Source organism: Saccopteryx bilineata, chromosome 8 (assembly GCF_036850765.1).
Source record: "Saccopteryx bilineata isolate mSacBil1 chromosome 8, mSacBil1_pri_phased_curated, whole genome shotgun sequence".
Classification (NCBI taxonomy): domain Eukaryota; kingdom Metazoa; phylum Chordata; class Mammalia; order Chiroptera; family Emballonuridae; genus Saccopteryx; species Saccopteryx bilineata.
In genome coordinates this window covers 69,812,336-69,831,417 of record NC_089497.1, presented here as the reverse complement: position 1 = coordinate 69,831,417, position 19,082 = coordinate 69,812,336, and the positions used below count along the sequence as shown (strand labels likewise).

At 55.8% G+C, this 19,082-nt stretch overlaps 2 protein-coding genes across 11 annotated transcripts; one reads left to right on the top strand and one right to left on the bottom strand.

The window, feature by feature from the left end:
- Window positions 1–581: 581 nt before the first annotated feature.
- THPO (thrombopoietin) lies at window positions 582–7,854 on the bottom strand. Of its 7 annotated transcripts, none has more exons than XM_066241663.1 (7): window positions 7,680–7,854; window positions 6,107–6,152; window positions 4,567–4,739; window positions 4,182–4,309; window positions 3,822–3,908; window positions 1,968–2,135; window positions 582–1,735 (listed from the first exon to the last, which is right to left on the bottom strand). In XM_066241663.1, exons 3-7 carry the CDS (start codon window positions 4,577–4,579, stop codon window positions 1,064–1,066), a joined length of 1,068 nt encoding a protein of 355 aa, XP_066097760.1. In that variant the 5' UTR covers window positions 4,580–4,739; window positions 6,107–6,152; window positions 7,680–7,854; the 3' UTR covers window positions 582–1,063. The 7 variants fall into 7 exon arrangements, with proteins under 7 accessions (XP_066097760.1, XP_066097763.1, XP_066097762.1 ...); XM_066241666.1 differs by lacking the exon at window positions 7,680–7,854 and having other exon boundaries at window positions 582–1,538; window positions 1,655–1,723; window positions 6,107–6,950; XM_066241665.1 differs by lacking the exon at window positions 7,680–7,854 and having other exon boundaries at window positions 582–1,538; window positions 1,655–1,735; window positions 6,107–6,948.
- A 364-nt stretch (window positions 7,855–8,218) lies between these two features.
- On the top strand, window positions 8,219–17,724 carry CHRD (chordin). 4 transcript variants are annotated; one of them, XM_066241412.1, is made up of 23 exons: window positions 8,219–8,399; window positions 8,619–8,722; window positions 9,174–9,303; window positions 9,456–9,584; window positions 9,677–9,776; window positions 9,908–9,995; window positions 10,357–10,498; window positions 10,611–10,751; window positions 10,847–10,929; window positions 11,006–11,153; window positions 11,313–11,419; window positions 11,536–11,655; window positions 12,620–12,776; window positions 13,121–13,341; window positions 13,826–13,939; window positions 14,259–14,531; window positions 14,611–14,704; window positions 14,814–14,870; window positions 15,128–15,231; window positions 15,692–15,794; window positions 16,493–16,647; window positions 16,786–16,885; window positions 17,330–17,724. In XM_066241412.1, the coding sequence occupies exons 1-23, from the start codon at window positions 8,252–8,254 to the stop codon at window positions 17,380–17,382; spliced, it is 2,871 nt and encodes a 956-aa protein (XP_066097509.1). In that variant the 5' UTR covers window positions 8,219–8,251; the 3' UTR covers window positions 17,383–17,724. The 4 variants fall into 4 exon arrangements, with proteins under 4 accessions (XP_066097509.1, XP_066097508.1, XP_066097507.1 ...); XM_066241411.1 differs by having other exon boundaries at window positions 17,327–17,724; XM_066241410.1 differs by having other exon boundaries at window positions 17,306–17,724.
- The last annotated feature ends 1,358 nt before the right edge of the window (window positions 17,725–19,082 follow it).

The window sequence follows — 19,082 nt, the reverse complement described above, 5'->3', positions numbered from 1 at the left end:
CTTTTATTTGGGGGGGGGAGGGGTAGAACTATTGCCCCCTGAGAAGAACATCTTTTTCTTTCCAGTTAGCTTTTGGGTACTTTCATTTGTTCTTTTTTTTTTTTTAATTTATTTTTTACAGAGACAGAGAGTGAGTCAGAGAGAGGGATAGACAGGGACAGACAGACAGGAACGGAGAGAGATGAGAAACATCAATCATTAGTTTTTCATTGTGCATTGCAATACCTTAGTTGTTCATTGATTGATTTCTCATATGTGCCTTGACCGTGGGCCTTCAGCAGACCGAGTAACCCCTTGCTTAAGCCAGTGACCTTGGGTTCAAGCTGGTGAGCTTTTCCTCAAACCAGATGAGCCCGCGCTCAAGCTGGCAACCTCAGGGTCTCGAACTCGGCTCCTCTGCATCCCAGTCCGACGCTCTATCCACTGCGCCACCGCCTGGTCAGGCTCATTTGTTCTTATTTATACAGTTTTGTCTATAATGTAGGGAAAGTCTTTCTGGGAGACAACTTCTCATTTATTTCTCAAGAGTAAGGATCTCCTAAGAAAAGGAGATCAGAGTCCCATTGAGAATGATGGTGAAGGAAGTCAAGAGACTAACCTTAGTTCTGAGTAGAAAACCAAAGCTCGTTTTAAAGTTTTCTGACATAAGATTAGTCTCTACCTCTGTTCAGAGGCCAGGCCAGTCCAGGCCTTTGAGGAATTATCATATGAAAAAAGCCTAGAAAGAATTTGTAAGTTATAAATTTGTGCAGAAAATAGACCAAAGATAACTAGATGCTCTTGTGAATATTATTGATAGCTTAAAAAAATAGCTTCTGGCGTTTTAAACAGTTAAAAATGGTCCCCTTTTCTTTCCTGTGTATCCGCCTTTACCAGGGCTCTTGGTTCAGCGCTCTGGGTTGCAGATGAAAGCAGGAAGTCCGTGCAGGTGCATTCGTCCCCCAGGGCTGTGCCTCTGGGTCGGGAAGCCGGGTGCAGGTGGTGCATTCGTCCCCCAGGGCCGTACCTCTGGGTCGGAGAGTCACACGTGGGAGACAGTGCTGATGATGGCAGTGCCAGCACCTTACTCTCCCTGAGACAGGTTCTGGAAATGAGGGTGGGCTGCAACTGGAAGAGGACTGGGAGGGTTAGGCGTGATAGCAGAAGGGTCAGGAAGAGGGAGCGGGAGCTGGAGCTGGACCGTGGGGCTGGGCCAGGCGGGTGAAGGAGAGAAGAGTGTGTGCTGTCCAGTGGGCGGAGGGGTTAGGGAAGGAGAATACCCAGGATGCAGGTTGAATGGCAGGGAGCCTGTGTCCGAAGTCCCTGGAGAAATTCTCAGGGCTCCCGGGACCCTGGGTGAGGGTCCAGGAAAGAGTCCATGAGTTCCATTTAAAGGTCTGTGTGTCCTGTTCAGGAGTCCAGGGATTTGGTCTAGGGACCTGGAGGTTTGGTTCAGCAGACCAAAGATCTTGGCTCTGAATCCCTGCAGCCTCTTCGGAAGTCCAGAGCCAGTAGTTTTGGCTGAGACACTGGAGTTTGTCTCCAACCATCCGGAAGTCCTGTTTGGAAGCTTGCTCAGTGTGTGGAATAGAGAGGTACTGCGTGGGACAGTTGTGGTGGGCAGGGCCCGCTTGGCACAGAGAGTGGGCCCTATGACATGCAGCAGGAAACGCACCTTTCCTCGGAGCAGGTGTTGGAAGCTCAGGAAGATGGCAGTGGGATCTTTGTGAGCTGTGGTCCTGCCCTGTGGAGGAAGCTGAGGGCAGAGGATGGGCCTGAGGCCAGAGACCTGGGCCAGATATCATGCCTCCCTTGTCTACGTGAGAAGATAGGGTACCAGCACCCAGACCTTATGGCTGGGACAGAGCATTCCTTGCTAGGTCATCTCTTCTACCTCAAGATGCCTAGAATTCCTCTTCCCTCAGGTCTCCTAAGGAGACTGAGTCAGAAAAGGACACTTTCTATAGTTCCCTTGACTGGGGATTTACCTGGGTTCCAAGGAGGCCCTGCAGGGCCCCAAGGAGGAGGCGGACCTGTCCAGAAAGCTGTCCCAGTAGGGATGAGAGGCAAGTGGGTCCTAGTTGTCCCCGTGCTGCCATCACTCCCTCCAGCAGAAGGGTCGTCGCTCCCAGAACGTCCTGTGCCTTGATCTGCTCCTGGGAAAGAGATGGAAGAGAGAAGTGTGCTGCTTCAAAGGGCATGCTGCTGGCGGGCGGGGAGCCTGGAGGAGCAGCCAGCAGGATGAATCATAGAAGCCGAGAATTGGACAGGACCAAGGGCCCACCCAGCACAGGAATTCCTTCACAGTCTCCCGACAATTGGTCATCAGCCTCTGCTTGAATAACTCCAGTGTCCGGTAAGCCAGCCTGGTCTTACACTTAATTTCAGTCAGAAAAAGTCAGAAAAGCTCTTTTCTTTTTTTCTTACATTATTATACTGAAATCTGAAATCTGCTTTTACCTCTTGGTTCTTGGGCTATACATCTTTCTGCTACAAAATCTTTGCATCATGTGATTCTTTTTTAATTAATGTAGAGATGAGACCACAATAAACAGCATAAAGATAAAGGGCAGGGGCTTGTTGATAACTAGCAGAGCCGAAACTACAAGGGCTCCCTAGGACCTACCCTTCCATAGCCCCGTCCCCCTGGAAGATCTGAGGGGAGAATGGGGTTCCAGGGATTTTGAGGGTAGAAGAGTTAACCTGCTACAAGTGCTTCCTCCCAGTAGGGTTCTGAGTCTCAGACTAAAACACTTCGTGCTATATACCACAAGACAGCCACTTCCTCCAACCTAATTTGACAGGCTGTTTTCTTTTTTTAAACCATTCCTCATAACATGTTTTCTAACCTCTTACTGTTTATAATGCTTCCTCTTGAACACATGCTATTTTAATAGGTCCCTCTGAATAAATTAGCATGTGTCTAGAGGAGGATGTCTAGTATTCAGTCAAGTATTTTTAAGTGTAGTCTACTAAGAATTTTATAGGAGTATTTCCACATTGTTGGTGCTAAACATCTAAAGCTGTCCATAATTGCTAGCTTTTTAAACAGCTGCTTCAATAATGTTGTTAAATGTGAAGCTTGCGGTCCACTCAAGCCTCTCAGATCTGTTTCATAGTAAAATCTCGGGTTAGAAGGCCCTGACCTGCGGTGACGCAGTGGATAAAGTTTCAACCTGGAATGCTGAGGTCGCCAGTTCAAAACCCTGGCTTGCCTGGTCAAGGCACATGACAGTTAGTGCTCCCTGTTCCTCCCCCCCTTCTCCTTCTCTCTCATCTCTCAAATGAATAAACAAATAAATAAAAATTTTTAAAAAATCTAGGGCTAGAAGTTTATATGAGGGAAGCAGGGGCATTGTGGTCTGAAAGCTGGAATAGAACTTTACTCAATTACTTTACACATGTAGAATTTCTTTATGTATCTCTGGTAAATTACCAAGTTTTGAACCTCACCTTTCAGTGATTTGAATCTTGATTCTGTCTTTCATTATTTTTGCTGTGGTTCCCAGCTTTGTGTCATCTGTAGATGACAGATCAGCCTTATGTCTTTTATGTCAACTTAAGAAACTTGAATGGGAATAAGTCGAAGGCATGGCCCATGAGAGACTCCTATGCAGCTTTACATGGTGTTGAGTTTTGAATCTATTTAGCATATTGGAACTGTAAGCCATCATCTTGTCCAGAGGATATTATCATAGCAGAATGTAGATAGGGTTAGAGTGGCCAAGCTGAAGGTGAGATGTTTTCAGGGAGCTCAGGAATTTTGAAGAATCCATGGGAAGCAGTAGGAAAGGGATGAAGACAGGACTGGGAGAAACCATGGGGAGGGATGGCTCTCTTACCGTCTGGGTTTTCCATTTTCCCAGGCTAAAGTCCACAGCAGGCAGCAGGATAGGTGAGGACAAAGGGTTAATGTCTGGGCACTGGCTCTGTTAAAAAAGATTGGTAGGGAGGAGGAGAGAAGGAAGCTGAAACAGAGTGGGGACATGGTGACCCAGTGGCCAGGATGGGCTTTCGTGAGTAATATATCCAGACTAGAGCTTTTAAAGGAGAGTTTGCAAATCTTAATCCTTGTCAAGTAGTGGTGATCAAAGACAATATTGGAAGAAGAATAATTGGATCAGGGAGTGACAGGAAGTGATGGGAGTGAGGGTATTTTGCCAGTTAAATGGATAAAGGGGGCAGTGCTTGGGGATTCTCACCAGTCTGCTGTGAAGGACATGGGAATCACGCAGCAGTTTATTTAGGAGTCGTGGGTCACAGGCAGGAGGAGCTGGGTTGGACCAAGTTAGTCTTGCAGTCAGGAGAAGCATGACCATGAGGAGCAGTTCTTAGATGAGGAGAGGTGAGGTTGAAAGGGGTGGATAAGGAAGGTGAGGGTCAGGAATTCCCATTTAGGACCCAGACCTGAAATCCAGGGAATCTGCCACTCAGAGATGGCAGATCTCCTTATTCCCAGAATAAGATCTCCCAGAATAAGATTTCCTTATTCCTGGGAAACTGGGTTACCTCCCCACACTGTAGCACATCTCCTTACCCCCCACCCCCATTCTGATTTGGTCCTCAGCCCCTCAAGTGTGTTCTTACCAGTCAGCTCCATTCCGGCCTGGCTGTCTGGTTAGAGTGGCTCCCTGTATGGGGCCTCTCCCCTGAATCCTTCCTGGGGCCATGGAGGCGGCTTGGGCTCTTATATTTCTGGGCAGAGTGGGGTGGGGCACGGCACAGGTGGGCCAAGGGAGGAAGAGAGTCTGGAATCTATCCTGCAAGTGACAGGAATAATGAATACTTATTCAAGTTTTAAGGAAGAGACTCTGGTTGGGGGAACAGCTGCTGGGAGGGCTTGTGATGCTGAGCAGCCTAGAACTGCTAAACCTCTGAGCGCTCCCATGTTTTCTTGTGATTGTAGCGTATGGTGTCTTCTCAGACACCTCAGCGTATGGTGTCAGGGTTTCTCAGTGAATCTGATATGGTGCCCCTGCCCCCAGCTGAGAGCAGCAGGACAGGATATGTACACACATACACATCTTAATTGGCCTCAAGTTCTGAGCAACCTTGGCTCTTTGCTTGGAGAAAACCTAGAATGGGGATAGAGAATGAAAGTATTGGGGCACAAGCCTGGAGAAGAGAAGGGGAAATGGGTATAGGGCCAGGATGAGGAACTAGCAAACATGTACAACGTATTGAAGGATAACTTGGGGAATGGAGTTGAGGAGTGGAATTAGGCAAAACAAAACAAAACAAAGCAAAAAAAGCCGGACTACTAGAGGTCGGTGATTGAAAGATTAAGAGAAGGTGGTGTGGGAGAAATTAACCTCTCCCTTTTTTTTTCTTTTTGCCCCCACACATAACGCCTCTTGGGAGTTTTTCTTTGCACTCCAAGTTCTGAAATACTGGATTTTCCAAGGCAGAGAGACAGACTAATGTTTCTGAGCCTTCTTGAGGCAAGTTGTCCAGGAATGGATACCTACTGAGAGGCGATGCCCACCTTCCATGGCACACCTTGCCTTGGCTGCCCACCGGGTCTGTTTCACTACCCTCACCTTCCTCCCTGCCCCCTCTTCAGACCCCTTCCGGTTCCTTCAGAGGGCCCCCCACATGGCTTCCTCCTTCTTTCACAAGTTGTGCAAAGAGGCCTGCACCTGATTCAATATTGGGATTTCCTGTAGGTCTGTCAACATGCACGAGCCCTCCTCCCATCACCCTCTCCTTGTGTCCTGGCTTGTCCGACTCAGCTTCCCAGCCCCTGGATTCAGAACCTTAAGCTAACGAGGAATGACTGGATATGAATGGCTATTGAAGCTGTGTCCGTCTTGGGGCTGTGTTTCCTAAGTCCTGATATACCTTCTTTCTCATTTTCTCGCTGAACCCATGTCCCCTTTCCTCAGTGTCAGCCAGCCAGGACTGTGCTGTATTCCACCAAGTCTGTGGTCAGTCTCTCAGAACCCAGCACCCCACCCCCTACCCCTGCTCTGTCCTACTCCTCCCATTCTGGGAAGGCCATACTCTTCTTGACAAAGGTCAGTGCCTGTAGGTTCCAGTTTACCTGCCCCTCCCCCAGCTGACAGCCCAATTCCTCTTTTCTGTTTTTCCCACAGTCACTTAACTCCAAACTCTGCTTGCCACTCACCAGGTGGAAGAGGGCTCCAGGACCCACGTGTAGAGCAGGTAGCACTCTGGGGAGCAGATGGGTAGGAAAGTATGTGGCGTTGGGGCATAGCCCCTTCACGGCAGTGGGGTCATACGCCTGCCTGGGTCCGCTTCTGCCCAATCAGAGAGCAGGGAGCCACTAGACACTGGCAAGGGCCCCGGAAGTGACGCCTTCTCCTCCCACCCTCTCTGGACCTAGAGCCCCTGCCTGGGCCATGGTTCATTAGTGGAGCCCAGCTCCTCCACCTGGAGGATCTGTCTCTTCCTAGGAAATGGGAAACCTGGTACCTGGCGGGAGAGGAGATGGAAGGGGAATTTTTTTTTTTCCCAGGAGATATCTAGCCAGACATTTTTGTTTCCAATTTCTAGCTTGCTAAATTTCCTCTCCCTGGGTACCACACCTCCTGTTGCGATCCTGTAGGGCCCTTGCTTTCCTATCCTACAGCGCCTAGCGGGTCGTGTCTTATACCCTCTTTTTGGAGTGGGAATGTGGGTTTTGCCTGTATTAGAGAATGGTCCATGTTATGAGGAAAGGGTTTGGACAGTTTGGAAGGACTGCGCAGTGAGGAGTGTGTGTGCTGGGCCCAAGTGCTCCTCTGCTGGGGCCCATTGGTTCAGACAGCTAAACCCACTATCTCTGCCTCTGTCCTCCTTTGCTTGCCTGTCTTTCTCCCTCTTCCATCTTCTACCATTCCACATGTGACCAGACATATAACCAGGTCCCTGTCTTAGGAAAGATAGCTGCTGAAGCCCCCACTCCCCACCCCCTGCAAATACCTCCTGCTGGCTTGGTCCTCTCTCTTCCTTTGTCTCTGGCTCTAGTTCTTTTGCTTTCCCCCTCAATCCCAGTCTCCCCACAGCCTGTCTCAGAGCCTCCTGGCCTGACCTTGTTCCCATCACCCCCCGAACCCGCAAGTTCTTCCTCAGGCTCTCTCCTGCTCCACCTCCCCAGGATGGGGCTGTCTGCTAAGAAGTATGGCCCAGATCCCAGAATTCTCCATTTCAGCCAGATGAGATGACTCCCAAGATTAGGAAGGAAGGTTCTGGGATGGCTGTGATGGTGTGAGGATGGGAGGGGACAGGGAAGCAGTCATGACCAGGAAACTAAGACAGTTGAGGTGGAGTAGAGAGGCTGAGGGGCCCCTCGGTGAAGGAAAAGGGTGAGAAAACATGTCAGGCTGGGGACATGGTAGTTGGATGGGCCTGAGAACAGGTTAAACAGCAGGAAGGGAAACACTGTCACCAGACAGAAATGACACAGTCTATTTCTGGCTAAGTTCCTGTCCTGGTGCACAGTAGAACGAGGAGAGACCTCGGGGAAGAGTCCGGAACACAGGCGAGGCAGTGAAAGTGGGTGATACGGGTTGAGAGGTGCTGTGAGCCCAGAGTCAGGGGGAGATCAGTTGATGAGCCTTTCCAGCACGCTGTTATCCTTTAAGACAAGTCTTCATCCTTCCGCAGGAGCCGAATCGGAGCCGGTGGCCGGCCCAGGCCTCAGGCCTACCCTTTGCCCCTCCCTGGCCCGGGGCTCTCATCCTGGGCCGGACACGCACCTCCTGCCTGGTCCAGCCATCCTGTGGACGCCAACAGCTGGGGCGGAGGGGGGCTCTAGACCTGCCTCTCCTCCCCTCTTTGCGCCCCCTGGTCCCTCCCCTCCCACTACCCACTCTGCTCCCTCTTCCCCTTCAGCCCCTCCCTCCTCCCCTGCCCGGTCCCAGCCCCTCCCTCCCCTCCCCCACTCGCGATCCGGGCCGCGGCTGCTGGGCCGGACCCCCCGGGCTCAGCCCGGCCCCTCGCCGAGCCACCGCCGCCGCCGCCCCGTTTGCTGAGGAGGAGGCCCCCGGCTGGGGCGCGGAGCGCGCGACATAAAACGGGCCAGAGCCAGCGCCCAGGGCACTAGAGCCGCGCACGGCCCGGGTCAGCGCCCGCCCGCCTGCGCTCCTGCCGGCCGCTCCGCCCGCCTCGCCCGGCGCTGACTCCGCGGCTGCCCGGCGAGCCCCTCGCACTGCCCGGGCCCTGGCCCCGGCCCCCTCCCGCCGCACCGCCCCCGGCCCGGCCCTCCTCCTCCCTCCGCCCTCCCGCGCGCCCTCCTCCCTCCCGCCTCCCCAGCTGTCCGGTCCGCGTCATGCCGAGCCTCCCTGCGCCGCCGGCCCCTCTGCTGCTCCTCGGACTGCTGTTGCTCGGCCCCCGGCCGGCCCGCGGCGCCGGCCCCGAGGCCCCAGCGCTGCCCATCCGGCCCGAGAAGGAGCCGCTGCCCGTTCGGGGAGCGGCAGGTAGGTGGGCGCCCCTGGGAGGTGCGGAGGGGAGTCCGACTTGGGGCAAGTCGGTGCCCGCTGGGAGGGGGCGCGGGCGCAGGTGGCTCGGCGCGGCGGGTGGCCTGGGGGGCGGGCGGGGGCCGCGAGGTGCGCGGTGCCCGGGGCCCGCGGGCAGTGCCCGGGGCGGGCGCGCGGCGGGAGCGGGACAGCGGCTGCCAGCCAAGCCCGTCCCCACAGGCTGCTCCTTCGGGGGGAAGGTCTATGCCCTGGACGAGACGTGGCACCCGGACCTGGGGGAGCCCTTCGGGGTGATGCGCTGCGTGCTGTGCGCCTGCGAGACGGTGAGTGCACCCAGCCGCCCTGGCCCGGCCCCTCGCGAGTCGGGGACAGCTGGGGTCTTGGGAGGTCGGGGTGGACTCGGCGCTGCTGAGAGGAAAGATGTCCGGGATGTTTTCCTGGCGGAGGAGTGGGAGGAAGCGCCCCTTCAAGGCTCAGGTGTTGACTGTTATTGATCGCCCCTGTGTGTCGGGCTCTGTGCCAGCTCCGCTTAGTCAGCCTCTCGGTAGCTCCGAGTGCAGCTCCTAGATAGGTGCTGCCATCACCCCATTTTCCAGGGAGGGATCGCAAGGTCCAGGCGCTAAGTAGCTTGTCTAGGGCCCCGCAGTCTGTAAGGAGCAGAGGTCTGCCTCCGCGGGACACTTGCCTGGGCGTCTGACTCGCCGCCTCCTCCTAATGGGGTCTTAGGGATGGCGTTTTACACTCACTCAGTTTTCCTGTCTCTTCCGCGAGCAGCCTCAGTGGGGTCGCCGCGCGAGGGGTCCGGGGAAGGTCAGTTGCAAGAACATTAAACCCGAGTGCCCCACACTGGCTTGTGGACAGCCGCGCCAGCTGCCCGGACACTGCTGCCAGACCTGTCCCCAGGGTGAGGCCCGTTCCGTGGCGCGGGCAGGGCGGCCGGGCTGCGGCGCTCGGTCCGGAGCCCTGCGCGCGGGGCGGGTGCGGCGGACAGAGCGGTGGAGCGGCCGCCGGCCCTCGGGCGCCCAGCTGAAGCCCGTGTCCCCACCCCCGGCTCAGAGCGCAGCGGTCCCGAGAGGCAGTCCGCGGGCCTGGCCTTCGAGTATCCGCGAGACCCCGAGCACCGGAGCTACAGCGACCGCGGGGACCTGGGCACGGAGGACCGGGCGCGTGGAGATGGCCACACTGGTAGGCGGGCATCTGGCCGGGCCTGGGATCGCGGTTTTAGCGCGGCTGCCACTGCGGTTGGAGATACTAGGGACATCTTCCTCCGCTCACAGACTTCGTGGCGCTGCTGACAGGACCGAGGTCGCAGGCCGTGGCAAGGGCTCGAGTGATGCTGTTGCGCTCTAGCCTGCGCTTCTCCGTCTCCTACCGGCAGTGAGGAAGGGGCAGGGGGAGGAGGTCTGGGCTGGGCACCCCGGGCGTGGGGGGTGGGGCGGAAGGGGTGGTTGGAGGGGCTGCTTCTGGCCCAGGCTCGAGTCCGAGCTCACCTGGACTCTCGTTCCCAGGCTGGACCGGCCGATGCGAATCCGCTTCTCAGACCCCACTGGCAGCGTCCTGTTCGAACACCCTGCGGCCCCTAGCCAAGATGGCTTGGTGAGACGATGCCATATATGAGTGTTTATCCAGTTTGGGCGCTGTGCTGTGGGTGTGCTCTGCATTGCCTCCTTTGGCCCACACAACAGTTTAGTGGGAGGACGGCACTGGTATTACATGCCCTTTTTGCGGATGAGGGGATTGAGGCTCAGTAGCAGAATGTGATTTGCTTAAGGTCATAAAGCTAGTAAGTGGTGGAGCCAGGATTTGGGCCCCCGCATCTGGATCTAGGGTTCCTTCATAAGCTTCCTAGGAGGGCCTGGGGACTTCTTCCCATATTCCTTCTTCACCAGAGCCAGGCCTCTTAGCTGGCTCGTCCCACATACTGTCTTAGTGGGGTCTCCTTGTCTCTCCGCTCCAGGTCTGTGGGGTGTGGCGAGCAGTGCCTCGGTTGTCCCTGCGGCTCCTTCGGGCAGAACAGCTACATGTGGCACTTGTGACATCCGCTCATCCTTCAGGGGAGGTCTGGGGGCCTCTCATCCAGCACCGGGCCCTGGCTGCAGGTGAGGGGGGTAAACAGATCCTGGGCGTGAAATTCTGTCTTCTCTGTCCCCAGAATGGAGTGGGCTGAGAAGGGGACTTTTTGATGGGCTCTCCTGGTACCTCCTCCTCCAGAGACCTTCAGTGCCATCCTGACCCTGGATGACACCCCGCAGCAGGGCGTAGGGGGCATCGCCCTACTCACTCTTAGCGACACAGAGGACTCCTTGCATTTTTTGCTGCTGTTCCGTGGGCTGCTGGAATCCAGGAGTGGGGGTAAGAGGGATATGGGAGAGTGTCTGAGGAGAGTAGGGAGAGCCCGTGTCCCCACCCCTTGCTTTCAAAGATGTCTACATGCACGACCATTGCAGGACCAGACCAGGTCCCTTTGAAGCTCCAGATTCTACACCAGGGGCAGCTCTTGCGAGAGGTCCAGGCCAATGCCTCAGTCCAGGTGAGTGGAGGTCTGGCTTTTGCTGTCACCTGCTCTGGCCTCACACTGCATCCACCGTACCCTTCTCTGTTCCTAGGAGTCAGGCTTCGCTGAGGTGCTGCCCAACCTGACGGCCCAGGAGATGGACTGGCTGGTGCTGGGGGAGCTACACATAGCCCTGGAGAGGGCAGGCGGGCCCGGGCTGCTCATCAGCGGACACATCGCTGCCAGGCAGAGCTGCGATGGTGAGGCCAGGTGGAGGCTGGCACCCTGGGCACACACAACTGAGAAGCACAGACAAGTGCCAGGACCAGGGCCAGGGTGGGTGTGGGAAGGATCCTGGGGACTGAGGGTATGAATGGCCATAGGACCAGCCTGCCTTCACTTGTTTTGACCCTCTGTAGTCCTGCAAAGTGTCCTTTGTGGGGCTGATGCCCTGATCCCAGTTCAGACGGGTGCGGCCGGTTCAGCCAGCCTTACACTGCTTGGAAACGGCTCCCTAATCTACCAGGTAAGAGTCCGGGCTGCAAGAAGCCAGTAGGGTGGGGTGGAGCTTTGGCTTGCAGTAGTTCAGGCCTTAGGCCTTCTCTGCCACTCTGATTTGCCCTTCTCAACTCTGCCCACCAGGTGCAAGTTGTAGGTACAGGCAGTGAGGTGGTGGCCATGACGCTAGAGACCAAGCCTCAGCGGAGGGACCAGCGTACTGTCCTGTGCCACATGGCTGGGCTCCAGCCGGGAGGGCACACGGTGAGTGCTGCAGGCAGAGCCAGGCCACAGGGCCCACGTACCATGGCTGACAGTGCAGGGGGATGCCAAGTTGGATGAGCAGAGATGGTCAGACTGATTCACTCACTCACAGGCTCTTTCATCGATGCATTGATTCACTGGACACATTTTATGTATGTATTTATTTATTTATTTCAGGGACAGAGAGAGAGTCAGAGAGAGGGATAGATAGGGACAGACACACAGGAATGGAGAGAGGTGAGAAGCATCAATCATCAATTTTTCGTTGTGACACCTTAGTTGTTCATTGATTGCTTTCTCATATGTGCCTTGACCAAAGAGCTACAGCAGACCAAGTAGCCCCTTGCTCAAGTCAGCGACCTTGGGTCCAAGCTGGTGAGCTTTTTGCTCAAGCCAGATGAGCCGACGCTCAAGCTGGCGACCTCGCGGTCTCGAACCTGGGTCTTCAGCATCCCAGTCCGACGCTCTATCCACTGCGCCGCCACCTGGTCAGGCCACTGGACACATTTTTAGGGAGACTCAGGACAGGGACTAGAGTACAAAGGAAATGAGATAAGACCTCTTCCTCAGCAAGCTCATGTCAGGTGAGAGGAGTTAGACAGGGAGATCATATAATAATTGTGACAGCCGTGGCTGCCACTTATTGAGCCTTTCTATGTGCCACGTAATACATTGGTTGCCTTCCTTACATTATTTTTGATTCTCATAGTACTCATCTTAGAGATGATGAAGTGAAGGATCAGAGATTCCTCAAGTTTATTGCATAGGTAGTAAGTGGCAGAGAAGGGACTTGAATTTGGGCCTGCGATGTTCTTATTCAGTGTTACTGGGTTGTGGAAGTGTGTCTGGGTGTTGTAGGGGCAAAAAACATGGAAAGGTGTCCGAATCCTGGGCTTGTATAATAGCTGAGGAGGGGTTCACCTGAGAACCGGCAAGCTGCAGCTAGGCCTTCACTGTCTCCTAGGCTGTAGGTGTCTGTGCTGGGCTGGGTGCCCGTGGGGCTCATATGCTGCTGCAGAATGAGCTGTTCTTGAATGTGGCCACCAAGGACTTCCCAGATGGAGAGCTGCGGGGGCATGTGGCTGCCCTGCCCTACAGTGGGCATAGTGCCCACCATGATAGTGAGTGCCCCCGGGGTCTCCCTACGCTTTGCTGTCCTCCAATCAGTGACTCAAGCATGTGAGGGATGGTGCCACAGGGCCAAAGCCTGGTGTGTCTTTCTCTGCCTGAGCTCTAGGTTTGCATCTGGAGATGTGTAGAGGGGGATGTAAAGGATGGCCCTCCTAGGAGACCCTCCCTGTTGCCATGGTGCAGGGGTCTAACACTGCTGCTCCCCCCAGCCCTGGCCTGTGGACACTGTCTGGTAGCTGTGGAGTCTGTGCTGGGGGACATGGGGGAATGCCGGGATTGAGTGGCTGCTATAGGCCACCTTCTTATCTACTACCTTTCCTCTATCTGGATCCAGCACTGCCTGTGCCCCTGGCAGGAGCCCTGGTGCGGCCCCCTGTGCAGAGCCAGGCAGCAGGGCATGCCTGGCTCTCCCTGGACACCCACTGTTACCTGCACTATGAAGTGCTGCTGGCTGGGCTTGGTGGCTCAGAACAGGGCACTGTTACTGCTCACCTCCTCGGACCCCCTGGGATGCCAGGGCCCCGGCGGCTGCTGAAGGGATTCTATGGCCTAGAGGTAAGGATGTGATGATGGGACGCAGCTCAGAAAATACTTAGTTTTTAGTATGAAGGGCTGTGTGTGTGCGTGCGCGTGTGCGTGTGTGCATGTGTGCATGTGTGAAGCAGAGAGCAGGTTGCAGTATGGCAAAGCTGGCATAAGCTTGGGAGTCAGACAGACCTGGCTGTGAATCTGACCCAGCCTTTCATTACTCGCTCTCTTTCCTGTGTCCTTCTCTGGTGGGATCCCTCAGATAGTATGTAGTGCCCTGGACCTCGGAGGAGTAGGTGAGATGACCAAGTCCCCCGAAGTGGGATGGGTTGCAATATACTTGCTGTCAGAGAGACTGGGCTGCTGAGCTCCATACCATTGCTAATGGGCTTTGCTATCCCGGAGACCTTAATTTAACCTCCCAAATCTCAGTTTTCTCATCTGCAAATTGGGAACGGTAGGTTCAGCTCCAGAGTGCCCTGTTCCCATCTCTTGTCCTGTCTACTCACAGGCACAGGGTGTGGTGAAGGACCTGGAGCCGGAGCTGCTGCGACACCTGGCACAGGGCACTGCCTCCCTGCTGATCATCACCAAAGGGAGTCCCCAAGGGGAGCTTCGAGGGCAGGTAGGTAGGCAGTGTGGGCAGTGGGGACAGGGCAGAGTTGGGGTGGCACTGTGTGCCTGTGTTGCTTGCTCTAAGTCCTGGGGGTGTTAGTGTCATATTTTTTGCTGCTTGGGAGGATGAAGCCATACAAGGTTCATAAATGACAAGGCTGGCAGCAGACCACCCTGTCCCTGGCAGCCAGAATAATTGCTGTGGATAATAGCATCCCCCTGAGGTGCAGGGGCACTCGGGATGAAGTATCCCCGCCCGGTGGGCTGGCGCTGCTGGTGGAGACGCAAAGGGGAGCCCAGGCACTGCCTCAGCCCACCTCTCCTCCCAGGTGCACATCACCAACCAGTGCGAGGTCGGCGGCCTGCGTCTGGCTGAGGCCGAGGCTGAGGGGGCACAGAAGCTGGGGGCCCCCGATGCAGTGGCAGCTGCCCTGCCCGCATTGCCTGCTGTGCTGGGCCCTGACGCCACAGGGCCAGTCAAACCCGGTGGGCCCTGGAGAGCCCGGGACCCCAACACCTGCTTCTTCGAGGGGCAGCAGCGCCCCCATGGGGCTCGCTGGGCACCTAACTATGACCCGCTCTGCTCACTCTGCACGTGCCAGGTAGGAGGCCCTGGAAGGGAGCATTGGGGCCTGGCTTCCAGGGCAAGGATTCCAGGCAACCTCACACCTCTCCCTGCAGAGACGCACGGTGATCTGTGACCCTGTGGTGTGCCCGCCGCTCAGCTGCCTGAGCCCAGTGCAGGTGCCAGACCAGTGCTGCCCTGTGTGCCCTGGTGGGTGCCATACAGGGGTGCAGAGGGTCATGGAGGGCCCACCCAGGGGGGGTGAAGCCTCTGGAAGGAGAGGTCAGCCTCTGCCTTCACTCTTTCTTTGGCTCCACAGAGAAACAAGATGTCAGAGACCTGCCAGGGCTGCTGAGGAGCAGGGACCCTGGAGAGGGTGAGCTGGCGGAGTATGAACCGGGGGTCAGGTGGAACCAGGAGGAGCTGTTGGGGGGACCAGGAGGGAGACAAGAGGGTGAGAGTATATATGGGTGTGAGTGAAGGCTGAGGGACACCGGTTCTAGTGACACCTGAGAGGCTTCATTAGAGTTACTGGCCCTGGGGTGCGAGGTGTGGGCTCGGCCTGAGACTCAGCGTGGTTCTGGATCCAGCCAGTGAACTCAGTATTAACAGCTGGGTACTGTCCCCCACCAGGCTGCTATTTTGATGGTGACCGGAGCTGGCGGGCAGCGGGTACCCGGTGGCACCCTGTCGTGCCTCCTTTTGGCTTAATTAAGTGTGCCGTCTGCACCTGCAAGGTATGGCTGCTCAGTCTCCTCCAGTGCTATAATCCGGTTGGATCTGCAGAGATGGGGAGGGCTCTGCAGGAGAGGAAAGCCCAGCCTTGGTGAGAAGGGCTCAAGGATCAAAATAATACGAGAAAAGACCTTTGGGCTTTGAGATTTGGCTTCCTGCAGGAAAAAGGCAGAGGCTGACCTGGTGTGAATTCTGGCTCTGCCAGCTGACTAGCTCCATGTAACCCCAGGCACTTCCTGTACCTTTCTGAGCTTCACTGTCCTCTCCCATAAGCAGGTGTGATAGCCCCTACCTTGCAGGGCTGCAGTGAGGATTAGTTCAGGTATAGAAAGCCCCAGCCCAGGGACCCTGAGTAAAAGGCCATGGAAATATTACTTGAGGTATGTGGAAGGAGAGGGAGGAAGCAGGAGGCTTGTGTGCTCCCCCCCTTCCTGGCCCCCCTCACACAGTGGATCCCTACAGGGGGCCACTGGAGAAGTGCACTGTGAGAAGGTGCAGTGTCCCCGGCTGGCCTGTGCCCAGCCTGTTCGCGCCAACCCCACCGACTGCTGCAAACAATGTCCAGGTGAGAGGCTGGGCACTGAGGCCTCTTGGGGCAGAGAGAGTCCTTCACTGCCTTGTCCTGGGTGAGGGGATGCGTAGGGAAGGGGGATGGAAGGGACTTCTCAGCTTACTCAGTGTCTACTGTGCACTACTCTGTGCCTACTCTGAAGCCGGGGTTCTAAGAAAAGTGAAAGATGTGCATGTATTAGTGGGCTATGATGGGTTCCAGTGCCTGCCCCATCCATCCACCCACCCACCCACCCATCCATCCATCCATCCATCCATCCATCCATCCACCCACCCACCCACCCATCCATCCATCCATCCACCCACCCACCCACCCACCCACCCACCCACCCACCCACCCATCCATCCATCCATCCATCCATCCATCCATCCACCCACCCACCCACCCACCCACCCACCCACCCATCCATCCATCCATCCACCCACCCACCCACCCACCCACCCACCCACCCATCCATCTACCCACCCACCCACCCACCCACCCATCCACCCACCCACCCACCCACCCATCCATCCATCCACCCACCCACCCATCCACCCACTTACCCATCCATCATTCAAATTGATCACTTACTAAGTGCCAGAAACTGCTAGGTGCTGGAGATTCAAAGACCAGTAAAACCTGGGTGGTCCTCACAGAGCTCATATCTGCTGACCCCTTCCTGCCTTCCTTCTCTCTTTCTCTTCTAACAGTGGGGCCAGGGGCCCACCCCCAACTGGGGGACCCCATGCAGGCTGATGGGCCCCGGGGCTGCCGTTTTGCAGGGCAGTGGTTTCCAGAAAGCCAGAGCTGGCACCCCTCAGTGCCCCCCTTTGGGGAGATGAGCTGTATCACCTGCAGATGTGGGGTAAGTGGGGAGTGGGTGGGCACTGGGGGCCTTCCCAGGGAGGGCAGGCTCCTGGGGGCAGGCTTCCCTGAAGAGGATGAAGGCCGCTGTGCCCCAGTGCCTCTGGGGACCCTCAGGATCTGCTCTGTCCTGCACCAGGCAGGGGTGCCCCACTGTGAGCGGGATGACTGTTCACTGCCACTGTCCTGCGGTCCGGGGAAGGAGAGCCGCTGCTGCCCCCACTGCGTGCCGCGGCCGTGTAAGTGAGGGGCTCTGGGCAGGGCCGTGGGCTGGCTGTGGGAGGTGAGGGGGGGAGGGGGTGCCTGCTGCCCCCACTGCGTGCCGCGGCGGTGTGAGTGAGGGGCTCTGGGCAGGGCCGTGGGCTGGCTGTGGGAGGTGAGGGGGGGAGGGGGTGCCTGCTCTGTGCCAGGAACAGTGCCCTGTGCTTCACGACTGCCATTCCATTCCGCCCTCACAGCAGCCTTGCGGACTCGTTACTGGTAATCTTTTCTTTACAAATGAGATTTCTGAAGCTCAGAGGAATTAGGCTACTAGATTAAGGTTCCACAACTGGTATGTGCTGACTTGCTTAGAAAACACTGACCTTTCTGGGACCAGAACAGAGATACTCTGCTGGGCTCTGCGTGCCACCTCATTTTGTCTCTCTCCTCCTCCATAGTTCACTCCCTTCTGTCTCCAGCAGCCTCGGAGACCAGGGCAGTTCCAGAGCTGGAGAAAGAAGCCCAGGCCTCCTAGGGAGCCGCCCGGAGGCCGCATGACCAGGAGGCCTGTGCCGGGGGAAGGAGGGCGCCGAGGACCCTGCCTTCTCCTGCTCAGAGCCCAGTGCCTTTGGCTCCTCTTTTCTGCCTCTTCTCCCTCCCCCACTACCTCTGGGAACCACAACTCCACAAGGGGGAGGGGCAGCCAGGGCAGACCAAGGCCATGTCCACTCCAGCACTGGCCTCTGCCTTGGAAGCCCAATCCCTTTCCTTCTGTACATAATATCACTGGCTTGTTGGGATTTTTAATTTATCCTCACTCAGCACCAAGGGTCCCTCCACTTCACTCCTGCTGCCCCTGAGCTGAGCAGAGTCATTATTGAAGATTTTTGTATTTATTAAAACTTTTTTTTTTCAGTGTTTGGGATAATGGTTGTCTCTTTGTGGCCAGGGACCCGAGTGGGCCCCAGTGGAGAAGGGTCTGAGAGTAGGTGGGGAAAGAGAGGACCCCTGGCCCCAGTGGCTTTGCTCCGACCCCTGGGAGTGGGGAGAGACCCGGAAAGGAAGCAGGATGGCACAGTCACTGGCTGGCATGGGCTCCAGAGAGGCTTGGGACTGTCTTTGAGATGGACTGGAGCGTCAAGAATAAAGGTAACCTGAAGCAGGATTTAGATGCAAGTTTAATTTCCTCTGGCCTACCCATGGCTGGCATTTTTGAAGTTGTTCCAAAGAGAGAAAAGTGTAACCAGCCTCTATTTTCTTCATCTAAAATGAGGCAAACACTTCTTGTTATTCTTTCCTGGAAACTAATTGTGCTCTGGACCAGTTCTGGGGAAAATCTGGATCAGAGTGAACTCAAACCAGCCCTAGTCCAGTTCTTGGCTGAGCTTATCTTGGGACTAAGTAATGTACAGAATAAAACCCCTGTCCCTTTCTCTCCTTTCCTGCCACCAGTAACTGGTCGTTCCCACAGACCTCACCGGGTCGTGGGAATAAGAGCACCAGGGTAGAGAGCTGTCAAATACAGGTACCTGCAGACTTATCTTTTGTATAAACAGTGTGGGATAAAATGAGCCTGAAATTTTATGACCTAGTTGGGTAGTGGGAAGGGGAATTCACAGCCTTCTTATTTAGGGATAGGCATGGTGTCTGTGCTTGAGAAGTTATTGTCTTAGCCCATCGAAGCAACAAGTTCCAGTTCTGCTATTAACTACCCGATGGGTGATTTAACCTCTGCAAGTTCCTATTTCCTTTCTGTAAAGGATTTGATCTCGCTCACAAGATTCAATCAGAACTTGTGAACCACACAGCTCGGTGCCTGGACACATTCGTGGGAAAGGCACTCTAGCTGAAGTAAGATTTCTGGGGCTGGTCTGAAATGAAAGGCAGGGGGGAATCTGGGGAGGAGAGTGGCAGTGGGTTTTGGTTTTGTCTGGTGTGATATTCTGCTGACCCCCCAGGGGGAGTGGGGAAGCCAGGTTGGGGATGAGGAGATGATGAGGATGGGGGTACCCGAACTTGGCCTCGCTGTCGGTAGGGGTATCGAGGTATCGCAGGGGTCAGATAGGGATGAAAAAGCAGCAGAACTGGCATGGGGCTAAATGCAGGGGACCAAGGACACCGCCAGGTGTGGTGTGATGGATGATTTGGCCCAGAAATGAATGGGCTGACAGTACTGTCTTCCTTGGTGAGGGAGTTTGGTGGGAAGAAGGGTCGAGAAGGGAAATTTTGACCCTT